The sequence below is a fragment of the Pan troglodytes genome, chromosome 4 (assembly GCF_028858775.2).
Source record: "Pan troglodytes isolate AG18354 chromosome 4, NHGRI_mPanTro3-v2.0_pri, whole genome shotgun sequence".
Classification (NCBI taxonomy): Eukaryota; Metazoa; Chordata; class Mammalia; order Primates; family Hominidae; genus Pan; species Pan troglodytes.
In genome coordinates this window covers 168397835-168424831 of record NC_072402.2, presented here as the reverse complement: position 1 = coordinate 168424831, position 26997 = coordinate 168397835, and the positions used below count along the sequence as shown (strand labels likewise).

General features: G+C 49.2%; 1 protein-coding gene across 9 annotated transcripts; it reads left to right on the top strand.

The window, feature by feature from the left end:
• Positions 1-2731: 2731 nt before the first annotated feature.
• On the top strand, positions 2732-25135 carry LOC134810129 (embryonic stem cell-related gene protein-like). Of its 9 annotated transcripts, none has more exons than XR_010157409.1 (5): positions 2732-2985; positions 4732-5009; positions 12334-12451; positions 22886-23168; positions 24062-25135. XR_010157409.1 is itself a non-coding variant. In XM_063811664.1 (3 exons), the coding sequence occupies exons 1-3, from the start codon at positions 2830-2832 to the stop codon at positions 22900-22902; spliced, it is 291 nt and encodes a 96-aa protein (XP_063667734.1). In that variant the 5' UTR covers positions 2732-2829; the 3' UTR covers positions 22903-23148. The 9 variants fall into 9 exon arrangements, 1 of the variants encoding a protein (XP_063667734.1); XR_010157408.1 differs by having other exon boundaries at positions 23970-25135; XR_010157410.1 differs by lacking the exons at positions 12334-12451; positions 22886-23168; positions 24062-25135 and adding an exon at positions 7743-8207 and having other exon boundaries at positions 4926-5009.
• The last annotated feature ends 1862 nt before the right edge of the window (positions 25136-26997 follow it).

Genomic DNA, 26997 nt, shown 5'->3' with positions numbered 1-26997 from the left:
AGGTCACCTCCTTTTACGAGGTCACCAACACGTCCACTAATTGCAATTCCCACTTCTTCCTGTTGGGGTTTTAATGTAAGAGCTCCTCGTGAAGCTCGGTCCTCTTGCCTCCCTCCATTTGCTCCCCTCTATTACACCCCACCCCACCCTCTTTCTAAAATGCAGATCCCATCATGTCACTCCCTTCCTCAAAAGCCATCAATGGCTCCCCATTGCCTCTAATAGAAGTTCTGAATTCCAAATCATGCTCGTTCAGGCCCTTCATGGTCTCTTCCAGCTGCCTTCCCTAGTCCTTACTCCCATTACAGGCTCACTTTCAGCATGCTTTAACCTACGTCCCAGACACAGCAAGCAAGTTCTGCCTTCTTTACCATTATGCTTTTGTTTCTTTTACCTGGAGTAATGCCCGCCCTTTCCCATTTCCCTGCTCTTGAAACCGTACTCATCCTTCAAGACACACTTCAAATGGCTCTTCCTTTTCAGAACCCCTAGCTCAAGTGGCTCTCTTTTGTCCCACAGCATTTTGTCCCCATAATACAGCCAAGTGCTGGAGTTGATTGAATGCACATTTGTCTTCCCCAGTAATAAAATCTCCTTGAAGTCAGGGACTACGTGTTATTGATCACTGTGGTCGACACCCCCCACGTCCTGCATCCCATTGCTTGGCATAGACTAGGGACTAGATAAATTGTGGAATTGAAGAGTGTTCTGCAAGCTGTTTTAGGAACCATGAAGGCTGACAGATGGGGGTGGGGGCTCAGCGACTGCCAGAAATCCAGGCAAATAGGAGTGGGGGCAGAGCAGTCAGCCTGGAGTACAACCAGGAAAGATGCAGAGATTTCCTGGAGGCATGGTCCAGTGGTCGGGAAGCCCGCCGCCCATGATGACATGCTATTTTCCCATCTGTCAGAGCTAGGCGGCCTCTTTCCTTCCTCAGCCTCTTTCTCTTCTCTCCAGCTCCCATCTCTGGCTGTTCTCCAGGGGAAATTTATATCTGTAATGGTGGAATAATTAGCTCCCAAACCTGGTGTGCATTAACCTTGAATTGATGGTGTCAGCTAATGAGAGAGGGAGCAGGAGGGCTCAGGAATTATAGTGCCTCTAACTACACTACTTTCTGCAGGGCCTGAATTGAGCTGATTGGTTTCTAAACCCCAAGAGACTCCTTGCACATGTTTTCACTCCCAGGTAAGAGACATCATTGCAGGGGTTCCCACGTTCTATGTCCAACATCAGTCATCATTTTAGTCAAATATTCCCCAAACCCCAAGTAAATGAAACAATATATTTCTTCCCACAATGACATTCTTATCTGTGGACCTCCAGTTGCTCTGGCAACAGGGAGATACCCTGTTAGTATGTTACCCTTATTTACCAACTGTGTACACCTGGACTAGCTACTTGGTTTGAGTCTCTGTTTTCTTAACTGTAAGATGAAGATAATTATAGTATCTACTTTATAGGGTTATTGTATGAATCAAATAACCTCATATATACAGATGTTCAGTCCATAATGTGAGCTGTTATGATTATTACTTAATCCAGGTGAGCACCATGACACTGCATGTTTTCCAGGCTTCAGTTTCCCTCACTGTAAAATAGGGAGTGGGACTCGGCCATCAGTAAGTCTCATCTGGAATGCTAAGATGGGACCATTCTTAAGTTTTCCCACCACGCTGTGTGCCCAATCCTCCTGCTATTTCTTATCACCTGAAATCTTGCTTGATTTGTTCCATTCAGTGATGTAAAAAATTTTAAAAATGTCTTCAATAATAGTTGTAATAGTCCTACTAATTTGATGATGGAGAGAAGAGATTTCCCTTAAGAGCTCCAATTAAAGCTGCTTCTTGCAGTCCAGGAAAGTTACTACACCATCACCAGCTGATTCCTTGATGATTTTTATCCCTGGCAATCAACTGTATCCATTCACATTATAATCCTTACATCTGCATAGTATTTTACAGTTTAGAGGGCTTTTCCATCTCTATCGTCTCAATTCACCCTACCAATAATCCCCTGGCAGAGCTGGAGTAAATAATATCACTCCCATTTGATAGACAGAAATGTTCATTCATTCGTCTGCTCATTCATTCCACGAATGTTTATGGAACGCATTTTGTACTAGCTGCCACAGTTCAGATGCTCGGCATATGTGGCTGAGGTGTCACTGCTCTAAGTAAGGGGTGGTTCTGGGTCAGGGTTCAAGGCCTCCTTGTGCTGGGTTCAGTGTGCCTGCACCCCCAACAATGCTCTCTTGCAGTCTGCCCTTGTTACTACCCCTGAATCCTGACGCTAAAGCCCTCATCCAAGAAAGCATTTCAGCCGAGGCACACCCTTGGGTTCCTCTGCTCAACCTTAACCACCTGCTGACTTGCTGCTCACCCTTAAGCCCTAGCTCCTCTTCTGTGAGCTAGGGGGAGGCCCCGACTGTCAGGCCTCTGAGCCCAAGCTAAGCCATCATATCCCCTGTGGCCTGCACGTACACATCCAGATGGCCGGTTCCTGCCTTAACTGATGACATTCCACCACAAAAGAAGTGAAAATGGCCTATTCCTGCCTTAACTGATGACATTGTCTTGTGAAATTCCTTCTCCTGGCTCATCCTAGCTCAAAAGCTCCCCTACTGAGCACCTTGTGACCCCCACTCTACCCGCCAGAGAACAACCCCCCTTTGACTGTAATTTTCCATTACCTACCCAAATCCTATAAAAGGGCCCCACCCCTATCTCCCTTCGCTGACTCTTTTCAGACTCAGCCCGCCTGCACCCAGGTGAAATAAACAGCCATGTTGCTCACACAAAGACTGTTTGGTGGTCTCTTCACACGGACATGCATGAAATTTGGTGCCGTGACTCGGATCGGGGGACCTCCCTTGGGAGATCAATCCCCTGTCCTCCTGCTCTTTGCTCCGTGAAAAAGATCCACCTACGACCTCAGGTCCTCAGACCCACCAGCCCAAGGAACAGCTCACCGATTTTAAATCGGGTAAGTGGCCTCTTCTTACTCTCTTCTCCAACCTCTCTCACTGTCCCTCAACCACTTTCTGCTTTCCACTCTTCAATCTCTCCCTTCTCTTAATTTCAATTCCTTTCATTTTCTGGTAGAGACAAAGGAGACATGTTTTATCCATGGACCCAAAACTCCAGCGCCAGTCACAGACTAGGGAAGGCAGCCTTCCCTTGTTGTTTGATCATTGCAGGGACATCTCTCTGATTATTCACCCATGTTTCAGAGGTGTCAGACCACGCAGGGATGCCTGCCTTGGTCCTTCACCCTTAGCAGCAAGTCCCGCTTTTCTGGGGAAGGGGAAAGTACCCCAACCCCTTCTCTCCTTGTCTCTACCCCTTCTCCACCTTTCTGGGGGGGCAAGAAACCCCCAACCCCTTCTCCTTCACTCTTAGTGGCAAGTCCCGCTTTTCTAGAGGGGCAAGTACCCCAACCTCATATCTCTGCACCCCAATCCCTTATTTCTGCACCCCAACCTCTTATCTCTGTGCCCCGATCCCTTATTTCCATGCCCCAACATCTTATCTCTGTACCCCATCCCTTATTTCCATGCCCCGACCTCTTATCTCTGCACCCCAATCCCTTATTTCCATGCCCTGACCTCTTATCTCTGTGCCCCAACCCCTTATATCCATGCCCCAACCTCTTTCCCACTTTTCTGGAAGGTAAGACCCCCCGAACCCCTTCCCTCCGTGTCTCTACTCTCTCTTTTCTCTAGGCTTGCTTCCTTCACTATGGGCAACCTTCCACCCTCCATTCCTCCTTCTCCCTTGGCCTGTGTTCTCAAAAACTTAAAACCTCTTCAACTCACACCTGACCTAAAACCTAAATGCCTTATTTTCTTCTGCAATGCTGCTTGACCCCAATACAAACTCGACAGTAGTTCCAATAGCCAGAAAATGGCACTTTCAATTTTTCCATCCTGCAAGATCTAATAATTCTTGTCGTAAAATGGGCAAACGGTCTGAGGTGCCTGATGTCCAAGCATTCTTTCACATATCAGTCCCTCCCTAGTCTCTGTGCCCAGTGCAACTCGTCCCAAATCTTCCTTCTTTCCCTCCCCACCTGTCCCCTCAGTCCCAACCCCAAGCGTCACTGAGTCTTTCTAACCTTCCTTTTCTACAGACCCATCTGACCTCTCCCCTCCTCGCCAGGCTGAGCTAGGTCCCAATTCTTCCTCAGCCTCTGCTCCTCCACCCTATAATCCTTTTATCACCTCCTTCCTCACACCTGGTCCGGCTTACAGCTTCATTCCGTGACTAGCCCTCCCCCACCTGCCCAACAATTTACTCTTAAAAAGGTGGCTGGAGCTAAAGGCATAATCAAGGTTAATGCTCCTTTTTCTTTATCCCAAATCAGATAGTGTTTAGGCTCTTTTTCATCAAATATAAAAATCCAGCCCAGTTCATGACTTGTTTGGCAGCAACCCTGAGACACTTTACAGCCCTAGACCCTAAAAGGTCAAAAGGCCGTCTTATTCTCAAAATACATTTTATTACCCAATCTGCTCCCAACATTAAATAAAACTCCAAAAATTAAATTCCGGCCCTCAAACCCCACAACAGGATTTAATTAACCTCACCTTCAAGGTGTACAATAATAGAAAAAAGTTGCAACTCTTTGCCTCCCCTGTGAGACAAACCCCAGCCACATCTCCAGCACACAAGAACTTCCAAACGCCTGAACCGCAGCGGCCAGGCGTTCCTCCAGAACCTCCTCCCACAGGAGCTTGCTACACGTGCCGGAAATCTGACCACCAGGACAAGGAATGCCCGCAGCCCAGGATTCCTCCTAAGCCATGTCCCATCTGTGCGGGACCCCACTGGAAATCGGACTGTTCAACTCACCTGGCAGCCACTCCCAGAGCCCCTGGAACTCTGGCCCAAGGCTCTCTGACTGACTCCTTCTCGGCTTAGCAGCTGAAGACTGATGCTGCCCGATCGCCTCGGAAGCTCCGTAGACCATCATGGACGCCGAGCTTCGGGTAACTCTCACAGTGGAAGGTAAGTCCATCCCCTTAGTCAATACGGAGGCTACCCACTCCACATTACCTTCTTTTCAAGGGCCTGTTTCCCTTGCCTCCATAACTGTTGTGGGTATTGACGGCCAGGCTTCTAAACCCCTGAAAACTCCCCCACTCTGGTGCCAACTTGGACAACACTCTTTTATGCACTCTTTTTTAGTTATCCCCACCTGCCCAGTTCCCTTATTAGGCCGAGATATTTTAACCAAATTATCTGCTTCCCTGACTATTCCTGGACTGCAGCCGCATCTCATTGCCGCCCTTCTCCCCAACCCAAAGCCCCCTTCGCGTCTTCCTCTCGTATTCCCCCACCTTAACCCACAAGTATGGGATATCTCTACTCCTTCCCTGGCAACCGATCACATGCCCGTTACCATCCCATTAAAACCTAATCACCCTTACCCCGCTCAATGCCAATATCCCATCCCACAGCATGCTTCAAAAGGATTAAAGCCTGTTATCACTCGCCTGCTACAGCATGGGCTTCTAAAACCTATAAACTCTCCTTACAATTCCCCTATTTTACCTGTCCAAAAACTGGACAAGTCTTATAGATTAGTTCAGGATCTGTGCCTTATCAACCAAATTGTTTTGCCTATCCAGCCTGTGGTGCCCAACCCGTACACTCTTTTGTCCTCAATACTTTCCTTCACAACTCACTATACCGTTCTCGATCTTAAAGATGCTTTTTTCACTATTCCCCTGCAACCCTCGTCCCAGCGTCTCTTTGCTTTCTTTCACTTAGACTGACCCTGACACCCATTAGGCTCAGGAAATTACCTGGGCTGTACTGCCGCAAGTCTTCACAGACAGCCCCCATTACTTCAGTCAAGCCCAAATTTTATCCTCATCTGTTACCTATCTCAGCATAATTCTCATAAAAACACATGTGTTCTCCCTGCTGATCATGTCTGATTAATCTCCCAAACCTCAATCCCTTACAAAACAACTCCTTTCCTTCCTAGGCATGGTTAGTGTGGTCAGAATTCTTACACAAGAGCCAGGACCACACCCTGTAGCCTTTCTGTCCAAACAACTTGACCTTTCTGTTTTAGCCTAGCCCTCATGTCTGTGTGCAGTGGCTGCCGCTGCTTTAATACTTTTAGAGGCCCTAAAAATCACAAACTATGCTCAACTCGCTCTCTACAGCTCTCATAATTTCCAAAATCTATTTTCTTCCTCCCACGTGACGCATATACTTTCTGCTCCCCGGCTCCTTCAGCTGTACTCACTCTTTGTTAAGTCTCCACAATTACCATTGTTCCTGCCCCGGACTTCAATCTGGCCTCCCACATTATTCCAGATACCACACTTGACCCTCATGACCGTATCTCTCTGATCCACCTGACGTTCACCCCATTTCCCCACATTTCCTTCTTCCCTGTTTCTCACCCTGATCACACTTAGTTTATTGATGGCAGTTCCACCAGGCCTAATCGCCACACACCAGCAAAGGCAGGCTATGCTATAGTACAAGCCACTAGCCCGCCTCTTAGAACCTCTCATTTCCTTTCCATTGTGGAAATCTATCCTCAAAGAAATAACTTCTCAGTGTTCCATCTGCTATTCTACTACTCCTCATGGATTATTCAGGCCCCCTCCCTTCCCTACACATCAAGCTCAAGGATTTGCCCCAACCCAGGACTGGCAAATTAGCTTTACTCAACATGCCCCGAGTAAGATAACTAAAATACCTCTTAGTCTAGGTAGACATTTTCATCGGATAAGTAGAGTCCTTTCCTACAGGGTCTGAGAAGGCCACTGCAGTCATTTCTTCCCTTCTGTCAGACATAATTCTTCAGTTTAGCCTTGTCATTCCCTTCTGTCAGACATAATTCCTCAGTTTAGCCTTCCCACCTCTATACAGTCTGATAACAGACCAGCCTTTGTTAGTCGAATCAGCCAAGCATTTTTTCAGGCTCTTAGTATTCAGTGACAGACTAATGGTCTATTAAAAACACACCTCACCAAGCTCAGCCACCAACTTAAAAAGGACTGGACAATACTTTTTCCACTTTCGCTTCTCAGAATTCAGGCCTGTCCTCAGAATGCAACAAGATACAGCCCATTTAAGCTCCTGTATAGACACTCCTTTTTATTAGGCCCCAGTCTCATTCCAGACACCAGACAACTTAGACTGTGCCCCCAAAAACTTGTCATCCCTACTATCTTCTGTCTAGTCATACTCCTATTCACCGTTCTCAACTACTCATACATGCCCTGCTCTTGTTTACACTGCCAGTTTACACTGTTTCTCCAAGCCATCACAGCTGATATCTCCTGGTACTATCCCCAAACTGCCACTCTTAACTCTTAAAGTAAATAAATAATCTTTGCTGGCAAGGCTATGCTGAACCTCCTTAGGCACTCTCTAATTAGATGTCCTAGGTCCTCCCAATTCTCAGTCCTTTAATACCTGTTTTTCTCCTTCTCTTACTCCGTTTAGTTCTTCAATTCATACAAAACTGTATCCAGGCCATCACCAATAATTCTAAATGACAAATGTTTCTTCTAACAACCCCACAATATCACCCCTTACCACAAAATCTTCCTTCAGCTTAATCTCTCCCACTCTAGGTTCCCACGCCACCCCTAATCCCGCTCGAAGCAGCCCTGAGAAACATCGCCCATTATCTCTCCATACCATCCCCCAAAATTTTTGCCGTCCCAACACTTTACCACTATTTCATTTTATTTTTCTTATTAATATAAGAAGACAGGAATGTCAGGCCTCTGAGCCCAAGCTAAGCCATCATATCCCCTGTGACCTGCACGTACACATCCAGATGGCCGGTTCCTGCCTTAACTGATGACATTCCACCACAAAAGAAGTGAAAATGGCCTGTTCCTGCCTTAACTGATGACATTCCACCACAAAAGAAGTGAAAATGGCCTGTTCCTGCCTTAACTGATGACATTGTCTTGTGAAATTCCTTCTCCTGGCTCATCCTGGCTCAAAAGCTCCCCTACTGAGCACCTTGTGACCCCCACTCTGCCCACCAGAGAACAACCCCCTTTGACTGTAATTTTCCTTTACCTATGCAAATCCTATAAAACAGCCCCACCCCTATCTCCCTTCGCTGACTCTCTTTTCAGACTCAGCCCGCCTGCACCCAGGTGAAATAAACAGCCATGTTGCTCACACAAAGCCTGTTTGGTGGTCTCTTCACACGGATGCGCATGAAACCGACCTTGCCCTTCTGTCCCCCTCCCTCCTTTGTGCCTGTGGATCCATCTCTACTACCACATTTACCACGTAATATTGTAATAGTTTATGTACCTGCATGTCTGTACCTGTTCCCCCACCCCCTCCACATACATCCCACCTATATACAAAGCCACCAGACAGGAAATTAGGGAGGAAATTTGGGACCCTCATATGATCTCTGCACCACCAGAGTCAAGCCCAGCGCCGGGCACGGGCTCGGTAGATGTTGAATGGACAGAGTCATTTTGAATTTGTCCTTCCCCTTCTTGAGTAATGTTTGGTATCTCATACCCTCTGGGTGTGGATGAATGAGAAAGGGGAGAGGGAGAGGAAGTGGGGAGGAGAGAGTTATGAAAAATGGAAGCTGGAGACCACACCTGGTACCTCTCTGCTTCCTAGGGCAGATTGTTTTAATATGGGATGCCTCTGTTGATAGATGTTCAATAGCTGTAAATGGCTTGTGCATAAGAAACCTCCTCCCATTCCACCCATACTCATCTCCCACAGACCCTGGGTCAGGAAATTAGAAAGACAAAAAGCAGCCAGGTGACTTGCTTAGAGGAAATGAAAAGGAATTCATGCTGGTTGCGGCTCAGGTGCTCCGGCTGCCTCACTACTAGGTCATATTAGCCCCACGTAAGGTGAGTCAGTGGTCCCAAAGTTCAAATAAATTGCCCACGTTCACACTGCTGGCCGAGGTGAAATCTGACCCGAGGACCCCTGGTCCTTGTTGAGGCCCCTGCTCTTTCTCTACTGCACACCTCAGAAGAGTGTGGAGAAAGATCCAGAGGGAGTCTGGGATGGCCCCATGAGGAAGTGAGATGAGGGAGCTGAAGGTGCAGGCGCACTCAGGAGCATTGCCAATGACCAGGCTCCATCTGTACCAGGCAGAAGGGTCTCAGTGTAAAAAAAAAAAAAAAAAAATTAATTGATGACACTTAATAGAGCACAGTAAGGAAGACTTTCTTTGGTAGAGGAACTACAGCAATGGGGTTTTGCAGTGGGGGAGAGAGATTGGGCTCAGCTCTGAATACATCGTGGGAAAGTAAGAGTTTACGGCCAGGGAGCAGGGTGGGGTCAGTGGATAGAAAATGACTAAGAGGAACTATCAGGAGTGAGAGGATTCTGGCTAAACCCACCTAAAAGATTTTTGCTGAAGGCAGACCAGGGCGATCAGACCTCACCTAGGGGAGGGCAGAGGGTGCAGAAGCTGAGCAGATATCAAGGGTGTTCAGATATCAAGGGTGGGGTGGGGTGGGGGTTCTTGCTAAAACTGGGCTTTACAAAAAAATGCACAGATGGACCTAGGAGAAGGTCCAGGAGCCTGGTGAAGGTTTGATCAAGCAAATAATCTTTGTCATTAGATACAAATTAGACAGGTCAAGAGGTGGGAGAGGGCGATGCCTGGAGAAGGTTATGTTGAGCCTGGGGAGTGGTAGGGGTCTCTGTAGGTAGGCTCTGCCTCGTGTTTGTCTGTGGTTACCTTCCCTGCAAAGAGTCCCTGAGCCCAAGAAGATGGGCCAGGAGGTGAAGCCGTCAGGGCCATTTATCCTGAAGGGACCACCAAGGAAGGGCAGATGGGAACTAGTGACAAACCTCTGAAGGGTCCCTGAAGCCAGAGCCCCAAAGCCCTTGTGAGGGAGAGGGTTGCTCTGCTGGTGTGTGTGTGTGTGCGCGCGTGTGCACGTGTGTGAAGTTGGAGGTTGTCTGACTCTCAGGAGTGTAAATCGACCCCTGTTGAGTGTGGTTCTCTGGGCTGTTGTCCCTGACGTCACCGACAGTGCCATCTGCAGTAAATCTCCCTCCACCTCAGCTGGCTCCTGCCCCATATGACCATTTGGGTCATGTCTCCCAACCCCACAGGGGCCCCTGCCAGACCAGCTGTCAGGCAAGGCAATTAACTCGTTTTACCAGACAACGACTCATGAGAAAATATCTCTGATTTGTGGGAACATGATAGATCTGGGAGCTGGCAAATGGCCACAGGGCAGGGACCGCCACCTGAACACAGAGTGCCAGCTCCCTCCCATCTCTGGTTTTGCTCAGCAGCAATTCCCACCTAGAGGCTCAGGCTGAGCTCTAGCTGCTCTCCCCAGCCTCCACCAGGGTGACCCCAGCACCATGGGCCCTGACAGAAAGACCTGGAGCCAGGTCTTCGCAGGTGGGACTCAGGAACTGAGATCAGAATGAAGCAGAGGCCCTGCCCGTTACTTGCCTCCTGAGATCGTGTTGACATTGTCCTGCACTTGCACTCCACAGCGAGTTGGCCCTTCGTGAGATCGTGGTGTGTGTAGAATCTTCAGAGATTATGAACTGCCTTGTTCAACCATAATTTACAGGCTGGGGAAATAATATTTGAATTATATGTGGCTTCTTCACTCATTAATTCAGTCAACATTTGCTAGCACCTGCTCTGGGCTAAGCCTTGTGGTAGGTCCTGGGGACTCAAAGAGGTATAAGACATGGTATATAAGACTCCCCTGGAGGGAGGGGTTCACAGACAACTGGAGGAGAGAAAGTTGTAAACAAGCAACCCACGATGTAAGGCAGGAAGTGCCATTATAGAGAAAGGGGCCTGAGGAGGTGGCAGAAAAGAGGCGGGAGGGCGTGACTACCTGGGACTCTGAGCAGACTCAGCAGGGAGGCAACACCTGGGTTCTTGATGTTGAGCAGCAGGGCCCTTCTCAGTGGAGGGAACAGTCTGTGCAAAGGCCAGAGATTGTGAGGGGGAGAAGGAGTCTTAGGAAGACATCACAGTAGGTGACAGAAAGAGGAGTGTCAACAGTGGGCCTGTGACCCATTAGGAAAAGCCAACAAGTTTGGACTTTTTCACATAGACAATGGAGAGCCAATAGAGGATTTAACTGGGGAGCTGCTCACTTGGCAAATATAGCATGGGAACAGGGCTCATCTGCTAGAGAAGAGTTCCAGTGGGGAGGTCATGTGGTCAGTGCCTGGAGACGCAGTGAGATTTAGGTGGAGAAACCTTTATGATGAGGCTGCAGACCAACTGTGCTGCCCACCTTGCTAATCAACTCTGCAGGCCAGTAAGAAAGTGTATGTCCGGGTGCAGTGGCTCACGTCTGTAATCCCAGCACTTTGGAAGGCTGAGGCGGGCAGATTACGAGGTCAGGAGATCGAGACCATCCTGGCCAACATGGTGAAACCCTGTCTCTACTAAAAATACAAAAATTAGCCAGGTGTGGTGGCGTGCACCTGTAATGCCAGGAGAATCTCTTGAACCTGGGAGACGGAGGTTGCAGTGAGCTGAGATCATGCCACTGCACTGCAGCCTGGTGACAGAGTGAGACTCCACCTCAAAAAAAAAAAAAAATAGATAAAGTATGGACGGCTCAACAAACTTCAGTCCCTACAGCTGGTTGGAAGAGCAGTGCCGAAAGTACATCTTGTCCCATTAAGGGTGGCACATAATCATTAACAGTAGATCATGCTCCAGCCAATATATAAACGTGGACATAAACTCATGGAAGTTTAGAGCAGAAAGGTTCTTATACCATCTTTTCATTAAGTTTTATTTTTCCATTGAGTTCTGAGACTAATAATCCTCCTCCTTTCCCCCTTTTCTAATGATCAAGGACCTTCTTTTATTTTAAAGATGGGAAAATTGAGATCCTGAAAATGTACACGAATTTCCCTGGGTCCCACTTGTGGCCAACAGCAGCGTTAGAACTCCCGAAGGCACACGTGGGGCTGTGACTCTCTGATTATGAAAGGACACCACTGCAAAGTACCTATAAGTGGGGATAGACTGATACAATTGCTTAGGAAACTTATGGAGGAAAACACACACACTCTCTTCTTCTTCTTGAATTATGTTGATCCCCAGACCAGAGGTTATTGATTTGCCAGCAATGTTTTCCCAGTTTCTGCAAGATTGGCCTTCATATCCTGGGAAGAGATAACAGGACAGTGAGAGGAGTGGAGAAAACACCTCCCTTCTTTCATTGCTGCCTGTTCCATTCAGGGAGCCCCTGTGACTCCAAAAGTGGCCTTTCTCCTCTGAGCATCTTAACAGAGGTTTCAGTAGAGGGTACTATACTAAATAATGCAGCCCTCCTTCTTTCTTCCATGCCAGAGAAGTTTACAAAACAGGGAGGAAGACTTCTACACCTCACAGCCAGGATTCCCTGCTCTGGCTCTCGGCTGCTGCCTCAGGGTGAATCTGTTGCTAGGTCATCGTGGCATCTCTGCAGGTATGTATTTTACATGTAACTCACTAGGAAGGATGAATTCAAAATTTTCTCTTTCACTGCTATCTAGAGCTGCTATATTTAGCAATAAAAACCCAGGAGTTCTAGTTAAATTTGAACTTAAGATAAACAATGAATGCTTTGCTAGTATGAGTATGTCCTAAATATTGTATCATTTGATGTTTATCTGAAACTTAAATTTAACTGGACATGCTGGTATTTAATGTGACAACTATACTCCTACCATAAGGAAAATGGCCCGTATGCATTTTCTCTGCCCAGAGAGCAATTGCTTACACTTGTTTTTGCTACGATGCTCTGCTTGGAACTTGTTAAAATAATTGGTCAAAATATGCATGTGCCTCGGGAATTCAAATGCCTGCATTTCTAGAATAGTGTGAGAAATGGAATCCAAATAACAACACTTCTGATGATGAGTCACCAGCAGTGTATATGTGCCTGCTGCCAGTTCCTTCTTTGACTGGACTGAAAGGTCAGATAAGTGAAAAACAATAGCCAGCCACCGACTTCTACCGGAGCCCAGGCCATTAAGCACCTTTGATTTTCAATGGGCTGTTTTGGTGTTGGTAACCATTATGGTTAATGTGTAATTAGACCATGGAAAACACCTGCTTGAAGCCAGGGCTTGTCCCTGCTCTTTAAACCATATCTTTACTGATTGAACTATTAATAATTTGCTCATACCTGAGAGAAGGGTCGTCCCTTCCCAACCTCAGTCATTTAGAACTAATGTAACCCTTTAAAAGTTACAGAATAAAATTCACACACAGTGAAGGAAAGAAATCTTCTATGGACATGACCCAAGAGCATGGCAAAAGAGTTTCTGGCATGCCCCAAACGCTAATCGAGGTGGCCTGGGTAATGTCCTGGTGGAGGAAAGAAGTTGTAACTAAGGCTGACACATCTTCGGTAGAATTGCATGGTCTCTGGAGAATAGGAGAGTTTGCCAGTGGGGATGGTCAGCTTGGAGTCTTGAGATAGGAAACTTACAGAACAAGAATTCGGTAGTGTTTTTCCAGGGCCTTCCAAGGGAGAGAGGCTGGAATCTGCCAGAAATGTTTTAGGACATTGGAAAGGTTGTCACTGATGGAGAAAGGGTAGTTCATGAGACCTCAGCACAGGTCTGGGTGACAGGCCCTCTACCCGCCACCAACCTCCTTTTCCTTACTCTTTATTTCAGCTCAAGAAGTGATGTTCTTTTTATAATATGGCTTCCCTTTTCAATTTGTTTTTGGGGTTACCAGCACTGACTGTGTTGCATAACCTACCTTCCTTCCTTCTCTCTCTCCTTTCTTCCTTCGTTCCTTTTCCCCTTCCCTCCTTCCTTCCTTTTTCTTTTATTCTTCTTCCTTCCCCCACTTCTTGTTCTTTTTCCTCTTCTTGTTGCTGTTCTTGTCCTTCTTGTGATCTAATTCTTAGAATACATTTGTCAAGTGGAGTTAATTGTGGTTTGTATAAGAGCCTCTTGTGACTTGGGTTGTATGAGCTGGTTCTCTCTAAGGCTGGATAACTCTCAGAGCACTGGCAAAATCAAGTTCCTGGGCTTGGCATGCTGGAGGGCAGGTCCTGGAACACAGCAGCCACACCTAGGCCTTCTGCCTGGCCTGGCAACAGCTCTGCACTCTCTTGAACTTAGTCAAGAGAACATATGATATGCAGTTTTGTGTTTTATAACCAATCCTGTTTCGTTCCACTTTATGTGAACTTATCGAATTACACAAATCATAAACAAGCAAACAAATACATCAGTGAATACTAGGCATCCACTGGTGGATCATACCCAGTTAAATATACCCAGTGTCCCTATGGCTGATGAATCCGGGACCCCAGCACCACAGATTTGGCACTTCAGTTTGCCTACTGGACATTCCGTTCTCTCAGCCATCTGAAAAATGAGCCCCCAGAGCCTTTACATTAAATAGCTATTCACTGCCAGGCTTTTCTTGGCAAGATGCCAATTGGCCAAACTTCCTGTGTGGCTGTGGAAAAGGGGAGTAGCTGTTTTGCAGTTGCAAGTGCATATAGAGCAGGTATACCTTTGTAATCACCTTATACATCGTATATGATCTGTGAGGAAGCTGTGCACAAAGGCGGGGGTTCTTACCACAGGGAAGACTGGCTGGCACATCCAATGCCATCACCGCACCGTTCTGGAGATTGTGTTTGCCGTGTGGATGCCGAACCAAAAGGAATGTCTGGGGCGATATCTCCAGTTTCCCTCCTTTTGGTTGTATTTTTAGGTCTTATTGCCCAGGAGGCTGACTTTAATAATGTAAGAAGGAGGCGATGAATTTAAGGCTTATTCATCCATTCATGAAATAAATATTAACCAAGTACCTGCTATGTGCCCAGCACTATGACCCCTTTTAGCCTAACAGGAGCAAATGTGAGAAACAAACATCTTGTTTAGCTGGTTCAGGGGTGACCAACATGTGGTTTGGTAGCCTGGACTGATATCTTGTTGGGTATATTAGAACTGCACGTCACCATGAGGTCCTGAAGTTGGGAGTGGAGCCGATGCTAGGACAAAGCTGGGAGGGCAGGACAGGAGAGATGTCCAGACCTAGGCAAGGATCCAGGATGCTCCCCAACATCCAAATCCAAGGCCTCATGCAGAGTACTTGACTCTTATTCTCTACATCACATGGTTTGAGCCAGGAAAATAGCTGGCAAGGTAAGTGGTTAAAATACTGGGTATGGTGTCAGGAGCTAGAAAAGCTGTAAGAATGAGAGGGGAAGTGTCAGATAAAACTGCCAGGATGACACAAGAGAAACATCTCTCCATCCATCCATCCATCCATCCATCCATCCATCCATCCATCATTCCATCTACCCACTCATCCATCCACCTATCCACCTGCCTGTCCATCCATCCATCCATCCATCCATCCATCCACCCACCCATCTTTCCATCCACCCACCCATTCATCCATCCATCCACTCATCCATGCATCCACCCATCCATCCATTCATCCATCCACCAATCCATCCATCCATCCATCCATCCATCCATCCATCCATCCATCCACTCATGCATCCATCCATCCATCCATCCATCCATCCATCCATCCATCCATTCACCCACCCGTCCATCCATCCATCCACCCACCCACCCACTCACCCATCCACCTATCCATCCACCCATCCATCCATCCACCCATCCATCCATCCACCCATCCACCCACCCATCCATCCACCCATTCCTCCATGTATCCATCCATCCATCCATCCATCCATCCATCCATCCATCCGTCCACTCATGCATCCATCCATCCATCCATCCATCCATCCATCCACCCATCCACCCATCCACCCATCCACCCATCCATCCATCCACCCACCCACCCACTCACCCATCCACCTATCCATCCACCCACCCATCCATCCACCCACCCATTCCTCCATGCATGCATGCATCCATCCATCCATCCATCCATCCATCCATCCATCCATCCACCCACCCACCCATCCACCCACCCATCCATCCATCCAGCCAGCCAGCAAATACTTATCAGTATCCATTCTGTGAAATACAAAGATAAATAAAAACATACTGGTTACCCTTAAGGAGCTTAAAGCATAGTAGGGAAGAAAGGCAATTAATAATGATTATAAATACTAGTTGAGCCTTGCTATGTTCAATGTATTTTTTGTTCCATTTCCCCAAACCCTTATTCCCATGGGGTGGCACAAAGAGGGCCAGGTGTCATCTGTACCTGCTGTGGGTTGCGTTATAGGAGAGGAGCCCTAAGCCTAGGGAACCCAAATATTTCATAATGGAGAGTAAGCCTACCTGCTCTTTACATTGAAGGGAGACACTATATCTTCTGAGGCTATTTGCTTTGCAAACATTCTTGAAAAGATTGTAACCAAAGCAGTGTCTCTGCTCAGAAGATGTGCAGAAACACAAAAGGCTCTTGGAAAAATGCTTCCCAACAATGAGAAGTTTTACTTTTTAGGATGACAGTGTTTTGGAAACAGTGAGAAACAGATACTGAGAGAAGTCCCTAGCCTGGGTACCCAGAGAGCCTTTTACCTTCCTCTGGTAGGACTCAATCCTGGTGTTGATTACCCTAGACCAGGCCAGTGAAACAGGTAAGTCCAGAAGAGGGAACAGGGGTGGCAGCATTGGATACTCTCTCTCCTACTGGTGAATCAAATGCTTTACTTTATGAAAAACATGGATTCATCCTATTAGCATGTTGGAGCAAGTATCTAAATAGAAAAATAGTCCACCCTGGGGAGGCATGTGGGGTAGAGCAGGGTATGTTGTCTACATTTCAATGTGATGATCTCAGGGAAGCAAGGACATTAAAATCTGTTGAGGATCTATAATGTACCATGTGGTGCAATCATTTCTACAACCTTCATTTCATTTAATCTCATAGGAACTTTTTTTTGTTGTGGCAAAATACACATAACATAAAATTTACCATTGAAATCATATTAAAGTGTACAATTCAGTGGCATTAAGTCCATTCATGAGGTTGTGCAACCACCACCATGATCTTGTGTGAGAACATTTTCATCACCCCAAACCAGAAACCCTGTACCCATGAAGCAGGTACTCCACATTCCTCCTGCTGCAGCCCTGGAAACCATTCATCTGTTTCTGTCTCTGTGGCATTGCCTGTTCTGAATAGTCACCATCATCTTTGATAGAGATCCTGTTATTCCCAGTTTACAGATGAGGAAGCTGCAGCTCGGAGGAGCTCACCTCCTGTCCAAGGTTGCAGAGGTGGCAGGGGGTGGATGTGATGGGTCTGTATGAGCTCCCTAGGTGGACGAGGAAGGTCAGTCAGTCTTGTTGCCCTCACATCACCCTCAGGAGCACACCCACTGTTACTGTGTTCAGGGAAGAGGAGAGGGAGTAGGACTCCTGCCCACCGGGCATGAATCAGAGGGAGGCAGGAAGGAGAAGGGCTCCAGGTGGAGAGAGGGTCCAGGCTGTGGGTAGCAGAGGCTGGTCAGTAGCAGGGCCAGTCCCCACGGTGGTGAGAGGCTCTCTCTTGCTAGAGTGGTGCCTGGGGCAGGGCAGCACTGCTGCAGCGGGAGCTTCTAGTGCAGAGGGCTTTGGCCCACATGCCCCCATTTAACAGCTTTGTTTACTTGGGTGGGTCCCCCAAGCAGACGCTCTGGGAAGGCAGCCAGTTCAGGTTTCTTTTTCTTCAGGGAAACCAGACCTGTCTTTGGCTGAAAGTCTCTCTGGTGTGCTGCCAACACCTCCAGGCTGTCTGGGGGGCTGAGTGCCTGAGTGACAGTTCATGAATGGCCTCAGGTCAGAGACATCTGCCAACGAGTGAGCTGAGGGAGCCTTTTGTTCATTTCCTGGGAACCTGCGGGAAGTTGGGGCAGGGCGCTGCCCACCCAGTGCAGGCTGGGCCCTCAACATTCCCTCCTCCATGAGCCTCACAGGGTCACTTTCTGGGCCTTTACTCAAGCCGCTGGAACTCAGGGAGCCCCTTTACTTGCTTGGGGGTGCATGGTAGGTGTTTGGGGGTGTTCCTTCACAGATTCTTAAAACTCAAGAGGCTCACAGTCTCTCCTCTGTGGAATGTGGGCCTCCTCCTACCCTCAATCTACCTGGGAAGCAGAGTGGGGAGGAAAATGTGGGCCCGTCCCGGGTGTCCTAACTCATCCTCTGTAGAGGGACCCTCCTCCTTGAGTATCTCTCTCACCCAGGGTGTGGCATCCCTTGGTCCCGAGGGTCCTCAGAGGGTTAAAGCGTTGAACAAAAAGAGCCCTTCCAGATGGGCTGTGCCGTAGCAGCTGTCGTGAAGGGCCCCGCCAGCCCCCGTGGGCCTCTGGACACAATCATGACTGTATCTGGCTGTGCCTGACTCCAATCAGATGAGCTTCGACGTGAGGCATGTGGCTTCCTTCCGGCAATGAACTGTCTGGGGTGAATGTGACCCCCACAGATGTCTGTCTGCCTGCCTCCCTCTCACCTGGCATCTCTGGAAGGAATTTCTAATAGCAGCCTGACCCCATGGGTGAGTGTGCTCCTGGGGGTCAGGACGGTGATCTTACAGAACCTAATGAGGGGCAGGTGGGCACGGGAAACAGCTGGATGCCTGCAAAGATGATCCTGGGATGAGTACCCTATTCTCACTTGGCATAGCAGGCACAGAGGCAGAGCAGCCCTGGTTCACCCAACCCTGCCACAGGCAGCCATGTAAAGTTGAATAAATAAATCCCTTTGCCTCAATGAGCCCCTTCTCATCTGTAAAAGGGGATAATATGTTGCTGAGTTGCCGTGGGTCTTAAATGAGAGAATGCACGTGAAATACCTGGAAAATACGTAACAAATATAAGTAGTTATTCCAGAATAACTAATAATAATACTGAATAATATTGACCCTTCCATCCGACACCAGCTTATTCTGAAAGAATAAACAGGTTTACTCAGGGTGCAGTATCTGTGGGGGAGTCCTGAGCCTGTCCCAGCCTTTCCTGGGCCATTTCTCTGATATGTCCCCTGGTCTGGCCTCTGTTTGACTCAGCAGGGGACGCTGAGCTCTGTGTTTCTGACTCCCAGACCTCTCTCTGGGAAGAAGCCCCTCAAGCGTACAGCTCTATCACTAAAGGCTGCAAGCTGCGTTTCCGATTTCTGAGCGAGCACAGCTGGCATCTGCTCTCCTTCTTGAGCCTGTTGGACTCCTCACCCTCTCTACTTAGCTACTTTTGCTTACAATGCTTGAGCATGGACATCTAATCCTTACTGTCCTGTGGCTCAGGAGGCAGAGTAGTAGCATGGTGCTACTAGTGTGCTTTGGACCTAGATGGATGGTTTGGGTTCAAGTGCTGGCTCCATCATCAGCTCACTCCACTGGTGACATGGGGCAAGTGTCTTCACCTCTCTGCCTTAATTTCACCCTTTCTGAGTTGTGGACATGATCATCTTTCCTATCTACTTCAGGGCTATGGGGACGATGAGATGAGCTATAGACACACAGGACTCAGAACAGAGCAGGGAAGAGGGGAAGAGATTCATGGCTTTTAATTGTTAGCAAGACCTTAAATCCTATGGGTCTGCCTAGAAACCATCTGGGCTCTGGGCAAAGCCTGGGCGAGGGGGTAGACAGCTGTTCTAGTTCCTAGATATGAGAGCTAGAGCTAGGGTGACGGTAGGAGGGAGGAAGAAAATGAACATTTCTCGATGCCTGTTGGGTGTCAGCCTCCTAGGTGTTTGCCCTGTGTTTATTCCCTTCCCTTGGTGAGAACCCTCAAAGGATGGGGCAAAGGATGTGTTTTGACTCTATGGCCAAGGAGGAAGCTGGATAAGGGAGCTGAGACACCTTGCCCAGTCTCAGTTAGCACATCATGAGTCAGGGTTCAATACCAGGTGTGTCTAAAAAGCCCATTCTTCCCTCATTACCGTTCACCTCTCCCTATTGGCTGAAACTGTCAGTTCTGAAACAGAAGGGGGACTGTTATTCCAGACCTATTCACTGTCTCCTTGTTTGGACATATTTTAAGAGCCGCCCTAAGCGATTATGTGACAACTTATAAAAACTAAATACAAGTTCCTCATCGCAAACGTTCCAAACTGCCCTGGCAGCTTTCAGGTCAACTTATTAACCTGCTGAGGGTGGTTCTGCCAGCAATGTGTCCCTCTGATGACCTGGGGACTTGATTGCACATGTCTGTCATTTATGGCCACAACAAAGTTAGAAAGACTCGTGGCTGGCTCTATGACATTTGTCATTTAACATTAACTTGAGCTTTCATTAAAAAGTGTTCCTTTCACCAGAAAAAAAAATGAAGACTGCTCTCCTTCACATTAAAAGCCATCTCAAACCTTCTTATGTTTTCTGGGACTTAGACATCTTCAAAAACAATGAATACTGCCATTTTCATGAATAGCAGTTCCCCAGGCTTGGGTAGACAAAAGCCTCCAGTAACTGAGGCTGTAGAAATGGAAGCTTGGAAGACAGGGAGCTGGCCCAGGTGGTAAGTGGGAGATACTTCGGCTATGGAAATCCCAGAAGACGTGCAGCATGGGGCAGTCCAGGAAGGCAGCCCAAGTCAGCTCATCCCCGAGACATGAAGAGAGGAGTTAGGCGGCTGACACCGCAGTTATCGAGAGCAAGCTGCTCCTGTGAGTGGGGAATGAAATCTGGGGAGCAGAGGGATTCAGAGGAAGGTGGAGACTCAGACCCCTCCCTGGGGAGCTCTCTGGAGTAGGGCTGATGTCAGAGAATGGCACTGGAAAGAAAGCCTCTGTGTTTGGTTCCACCGGGTCAGGGGCGCTTCTTCTGGAGGAAGGCAGAGGAAGGCGAAAGCAACCTCTTATTGAAATGTGGAAACCTCCCCACGTGTTCATCAATTACCAGGCCAAAGTAGGTGGAAATAGCTCCCCTCGCCTTCCCTCTGCAAACCGTCATTCCCTCCCTTCCTTCCTGGTCTGTGGACTGTCATCTCCAGACAAAAGAAAACGCAGCTAAGCGCGGCCCCTTCACACACCCAGGACACAACAGAGTGGGTGGCAAAAAAAGATGTGGCTGGGGGAGGGAGGGAGGAGAGGCAGCTGGCTGCCTCTGAGGCCACAGACAGAGGCCAGTGCTCCGTCCTCATCCTAGAATGCTGCAGCTGGGAAGGACCCCAGGGCCTAGTTGCACTCATCTGCCGGGGAACCAAGATTCAGAGGAGGAGATGTGAGCATACAGCCTAACGTAGGCTGAGCTGCACAATTTATTCATTCAGCAGTGGAGCCAGTGTCTCTTGGAGCAAAGGTGGGAGCTAACCCTCGAGCAAATTTTCTTGGATCTTCTGCAGATATTTGCTTCTGAGGGAGGCAATTTTGGTGGCCTGGCTGAAATTGGCTTACAGTGCAAGAGAAATACCTCCTTTGGCTAAAACTACTTTTCTTTTCTTTCTTTTTTCATTTTTTTTTTTTTTTTGAGACAGACTCTCGCTCTGTCTCCCAGTCTGGAGTGCAATGGCACAGTCTTGGCTCACTGCAACCTCCACCTCCAGGTACAAGTAATTCTCATGTGAAACACTCCTGAGTAGCTGGGATTATAGGTGCCTGCCAGCACATCCAGCTAATTTTTGTATTTTTAGTAGAGACGGGGTTTCACCATGTTGGCCAGGCTGGTCTTGAACTCCTGGCCTCAAGGGATCCGCCGGCCTTGGCCTCCCAAAGTGCTGAGATTACAGGCATGAGCCACCGCGCCCGGCCTGAAACTACTTTCCTTTAGGTATATAAGGAAACACCAACTAAACCTCTACCAACAGACAAATCCATGAGTGGATGTGGTCGGTGGTGACTGTCCCAGCTCTTCCACTTAGGCTGTGCTCCCCGCGTGTTCTGAGCAGGTTACATTGCGTCCTGACAACAGCTCAGTGCCGCAGGCATTGCTATCACTCCCCGTGCCAGTCAGGGCCCTTCAAGAGCAGATGCCAAGATGGGGTTAGATGTCCCCGAGATGTATCGGGCAGGAAGTCCATGAAGGTAAAAGCGGAGGGTCGGTGTGGGTCTGGCATCTGTAGAAGGAAAGACTGGGTAGAAAGAGCCACAGACAGCACTGCGGGGAACTACCCTCCATGAAGCAAGTTGCTTGTTGGAGGACTCGGTGTCCAGCAGGAGTGGCCTGGAACTAAAGCCCCCTGGTGGCCAGTCCCTTTCTGGGCACAGCCTGGGAGATTTGGTGGCCAGGCCCCTGCAGCAGCCATCCCAGCTCCCCTCCCTGGGGTGGAGTGGGGTGACCATAGGAACATCGTCACCCCTACTCTGAACCCTTACTCAAGATGTGGTCAGGCAGGTTCTCTTGAAGGAGGTCCGAATAGCATTTCTGTGGCTTACAGATTAGGAAACTGAGGCAGAGAGGTCCAAGTGTTTTGGTGGCTGCTGTTGTGAGGAGGCATACGTGAGCCTTTGAAAGATTCTGAGATCATGGAACAAAAGGTTTTTGTCTCTTAGATCCAGATTTCAAATAATTCACAGTCTTTTCATCGTTGATGTGGCCTGGTTAATGTCACTACTCATTCTGATTGTCAACTTTCATTCCTGAAAGGCTGCTGGGTGACAGCAGGAATGCCTCTGCACTGTTGGCCCTGTGGGCATTGGATAAGCCTGGGTGCTGGGGCAGGCGCCAGGCCAGGTCCTGGGTGGCCTCTGTAGTGAAATGCAGCCCTGGTTACCTCCAGCCTCCATCTCTCCTGGGGAGATTAACATTACTGAATCTCGACAACATCCTAGAACACCCTAGACAGGAGGTCTTTTTTTTTTTTTTTTTTTTTTTTGAGACGGTCTCACTCTGTCATCCAGGCTAGAATGCAGTGGCAAAATCATGGCTCACTGCAGCCTTGAACCCCCGGGCTCAAGCAATCCTCCAGCCTCAGCCTCCCAGGTAGCTGGATCAGCAGATGCGCACCACCGTGATCAGCTAATTTTCTTCATTTTTTTTGTAGAGTTGAGGTCTCACTAAGTTGCCCAGGCTGGTCTAGAACTCCTGGACTCGAGCAATCCCCCCGCCTTGGCCTCCCAAAGTGCTGGGCTTACAGACATGAGCCACCGTGTCCAGCTGACAGGAGGTCTTAACATCCCTGTTTTTCGGACGAGGAAACTGAGGCGTGGAGAGGTGGAGACTTGCTCAAGATCATAGAGCGAATAAAGGGCAGAGCTGGAGTCTGAAGTCAGTCTGACCGACCATGAAACTCACATGTCATCCTGACACCATTCCAATCCTGTGAGGTAAGGATTATCATCCCTGTTTCATAGATGAGGAGACAGGGGTTCAGAGAGGGGGACTCATGTTCTTGAGGTCACACAGCATGTCCATCGCAGCAGTGGGGCTGGAGCCCAGCTTCTCAGACTCCAAGGGCCCCAGGAAAACCTTTCATCCTGTTTCAGCCAAGCAACTGCACTCTGAGGAAGGCACAGGCCCTGGGATGACGGGAACCTTTTGTTCTCTGGTCCCTGATTCCTGACCCCAGTCCCCACCTCCAGCTCTGTGGAGCTGGCAGACGGAGGAACGAGGAGGGACATCCTGCCTTTCCTGCCCCTTTGTCCCATGGTCTGGGGCCCTGACTCTGCAATACCAGGGTGATCACTGAATCCAAAATTAGGAGGCTGGTCCACGTCTTTGTGTCACTCTCTTGACCTTGGGTCACTGATTTGTAAAGTGCGGAGGTGAGGATGCGGCGAGGGGAAGGCTTTGGCACCAGCTTGGGGTTGTACAACCACATGGGGCAATGCGAGTATTATTATCTTTGTGTTGTCTTCCTCCTGCCCCATGGCCTGGCCTCAGTGCATCTGCTTGTCTGCAGCCCCAACCAGCGTGGAAAGCCACCTGGCAGGTCGCTCCGGACCCACAGTGGGCTCCCCACCCCCCCATGCCCTCCCATCCCCTCTGGTGGCTGGTCTGGCCTGATGGACCACATTTCTCACAGCTCTCTTGCTCTCCAGCCCTCCCCTCACCGAGCACTCTGCCCCCACCCTGCTTAGGGGAGAGTCTGTGACCCCCAGAGCAGGCTTCTGTGCTTCATCCCCCAGGGGAAGATTCCAGAGCAGACAACTCAGCTGCCTTTGTGGCTGAAACCGAGAGTAAATGAAGGAATATTTATGAAGTCTCTGCAACTTGCCAGGTGCTTTCACTATGCAACCCTCCCTGCAGCAGTCCCGAGAATGTGATCCTGAGTTTACTTCCGATGAAAGCAAGGCTCAGAGGGGCCACCTGCCTAAGGGCGTGCAGCTGGAATGCGGGGAGCCAGGACTCAAGCTCTGGTCTGTCTCATTCACTTGGAGGCCAGGCCCCTTTCCTCCCTCCCGCTCTGCGTGCAGGAGCTCCGTGGTGGGGCAGCTGCCCCGAGGGAAGGTCCTTCTGACCGCCAGTGTCTGTGGCTGGCTGTCCAGGAAGCAGAGCCAGGACTGGCAGCTTGGGCTCCGAGGACTGCCTCTTCGTTCTGGCTGCCAGGGAGTTTCCAATCATCAGAAGAAACAGGCTCTGGGAACAGCTCTGCCACCTGTCCCAGCCCTGCCCCAGCCTCTGAGCAACTGGAGCCCAGATGCCCTGGCCCACCCTAAGCTATCCCTAAGCACAGGTGGGCCTGAAGGAGGCTCCCTGCTGGGCATGGGCGAGGGTCTTGGCCTTCTATGCGGGACCCTGCCTGCCAGGGGACAGCCTCTTAGGTGGGTGGGAAAGAGCTCTGTACTTGGGGTCACAAATGTGGCTTCTGGCCCTGCTCCACCAAGGGCCAGTGCGTGATTTTAAATAGGTCTCTTCGCCTCTCTGAGCCTTAGTTTCTTGGTCTATAAAATGGGACCCTAACCTCTCCTCACTGCGGTGTGGGAGGGAAAATGAGTCAAGGCAAGAAAGTGCTGGAAACTGAAAGCCCTGGGCAGGACCTGCTCCATAATTTGCCAAGTTCAGGGCAAAAATGAAAAGGTGGGGCCGGGCGCCCTGGCTCACACCTGTAATCCCAGCACTTTGGGAGACTGAGGCAGGCAGATCACTTGAGGTCAGGAATTTGAGATCAGCTTGGCCAACATGGGGAAACCCTGTCTGTACAAAAAATACAAAAAATTAGCCAGGCGTGCTGGTGCGCCTGTAGTCCCAGCTTTGCAAGAGGCTGAGGTGGGAGGATGGCTTGAGCCTGGGAGGTGGAGGCTGCAATGATCGCGCCACTGTACTCCAGCCTGGGCGACAGAGCGAGACCCGTTCAAAAATACATAACAACATAGCATAACATATAAAATAAAATGTAAATAAAAATGAAAAAGTGGGTCCCCTTGGTCACAAATTGTGAATTTCAAGACCGCGGTGGCGGAGCGTTAAACCAAGCTCAGGGTCGCACGCCCTGAAGCTGGCGCTGGGCTTGAGTCCGGAACTGTGGAGGGTCCCCGCGGAGCCGCCGCTTTGGCTCCCTGGCCCGGACCTGACATCCACGCGACGGATCCAGGCGCATTCGGCGAGGCGCCGGCTCCATCTAGCGGCGTGATGGCGAACAGCACCTGCCGCTTACACGCTGGTGGGCCTGGGGGCGCCTTAGACTCACACCCGCGGCTCGGTTTTCATCCCTCTCCATCGGTTACCACGTTCTCTCCATGGTCCTCCAGGGTCTCTCACTTGCTCCTGCCCTGTCATGAGTACTTTGGTCTACTCATTCGCCCACTTCCCCTGTTCTCTCGGGTGGTCCAGGAGGGCGGTGCGGTTCCTTGAAGTTCCCACGGTCCCTCGCAAGCTGTTCTCTTGCGGTCTCTGGAGGCACCCTGCCTGCAGCCCCTTTCCAGCCTGCAGCGCCATCTCACGCACCACCCCCTCGGAGCTCTTCTGTGGCTCTCTGCCACCTGCCGGGCAGGCCCGTTTCCTTCGTCTGGCATCCCACCCTGCCCATCCCATCCCTCCCGCCTGTCCCACCCTGCGGCGTCCCATTTCCGCGCCAACCCAGCTATCAGCCTTCAGCGTCCCTGCCAGCCTCTGCCCCATGCACACCACTCCCCTGAGCGAGACTTCCCTTCTCCTGCCCGCGTTTCCCCCGGCCCACCTCTGACAGGAAGCCTTCCAGGATTACCAGAACCCCCAGGGTTGTCCTCCCTTTGTGTGAACAGCAGGGGGGAGGTGTCGGAGACAAAACGCCTCTGTTGGAGTGGGAGGTAGCCAGAGTAGGGGCGCGTGTAGAATGGGCTTTGGGATTGGACCAGCTGACCTGAAACCTGTCTCCATCACTTCTGAGTCGGTTTCCTTGTGGATAAAGTGGGACATCAAATGAAATAGGATTTTTTTTCTTGGTGAGAATTAAATTAGATAATTTATATTAGGCATTCAGAGTGGTGTCTGGCTCATTATGAGCACCGAATAAACGTTGCTATGGTCATTATCATTATCATTATTAAGTTCTGAACCCATTAATTACTGGTAGTGCGACCTCGGGCTGGTGGTTTTACCTTATTGAGCTCTCCCTGTCTGGAAAAAGGGGAGTTTATTTCTATTTGTATATCAGAGGGTGGTTGTGTTAGTAAATTAGGTGCTGTTCTTAGGTGCTGACAGTAGAAGTTGCTCCAGAAATGCTGTCCCTCTCTCCACCCTGCTCTGACCACCCATCAGAGTGCCCTCGCACATTTCCTTCTCGGTTATCTAGAATTATCTAATTTTGGTACAGATTTTTTTTTGAGACAGAGTCTCACTCTGTTACCCAGCCTGGGATGCAGTGGTGAGATCATGGCTCACGACAGCCTTGAACTCCTGGGCTCAAGCGATCCTTCTGCCTCAGCCTCCTGAGTAGCTAGGACTACAGGTGTGCTCCACCACACCCCTAATTTTCTTCATTTTTTTGTCTCACTATGTTGCATAGGCTGGTCTAGAACTCCTGGGCTCAAGTGATCCTCTCATTGTGGCCTCCCAAAATGCTGGGATTATAGGCCGTGCCCAGCCTGATACAATTGTTAAACTTCTGTGTTTCCTCAACCAAACATTAACACCCTGAAGGACATATTTTGGTTTTAATGGGTATGTTAGTCAAGGTTCTCCAGGTAAACAGAACTTAACAGGATATGTGTGTGTGTGTGTGTGTGTGTGTGTGTG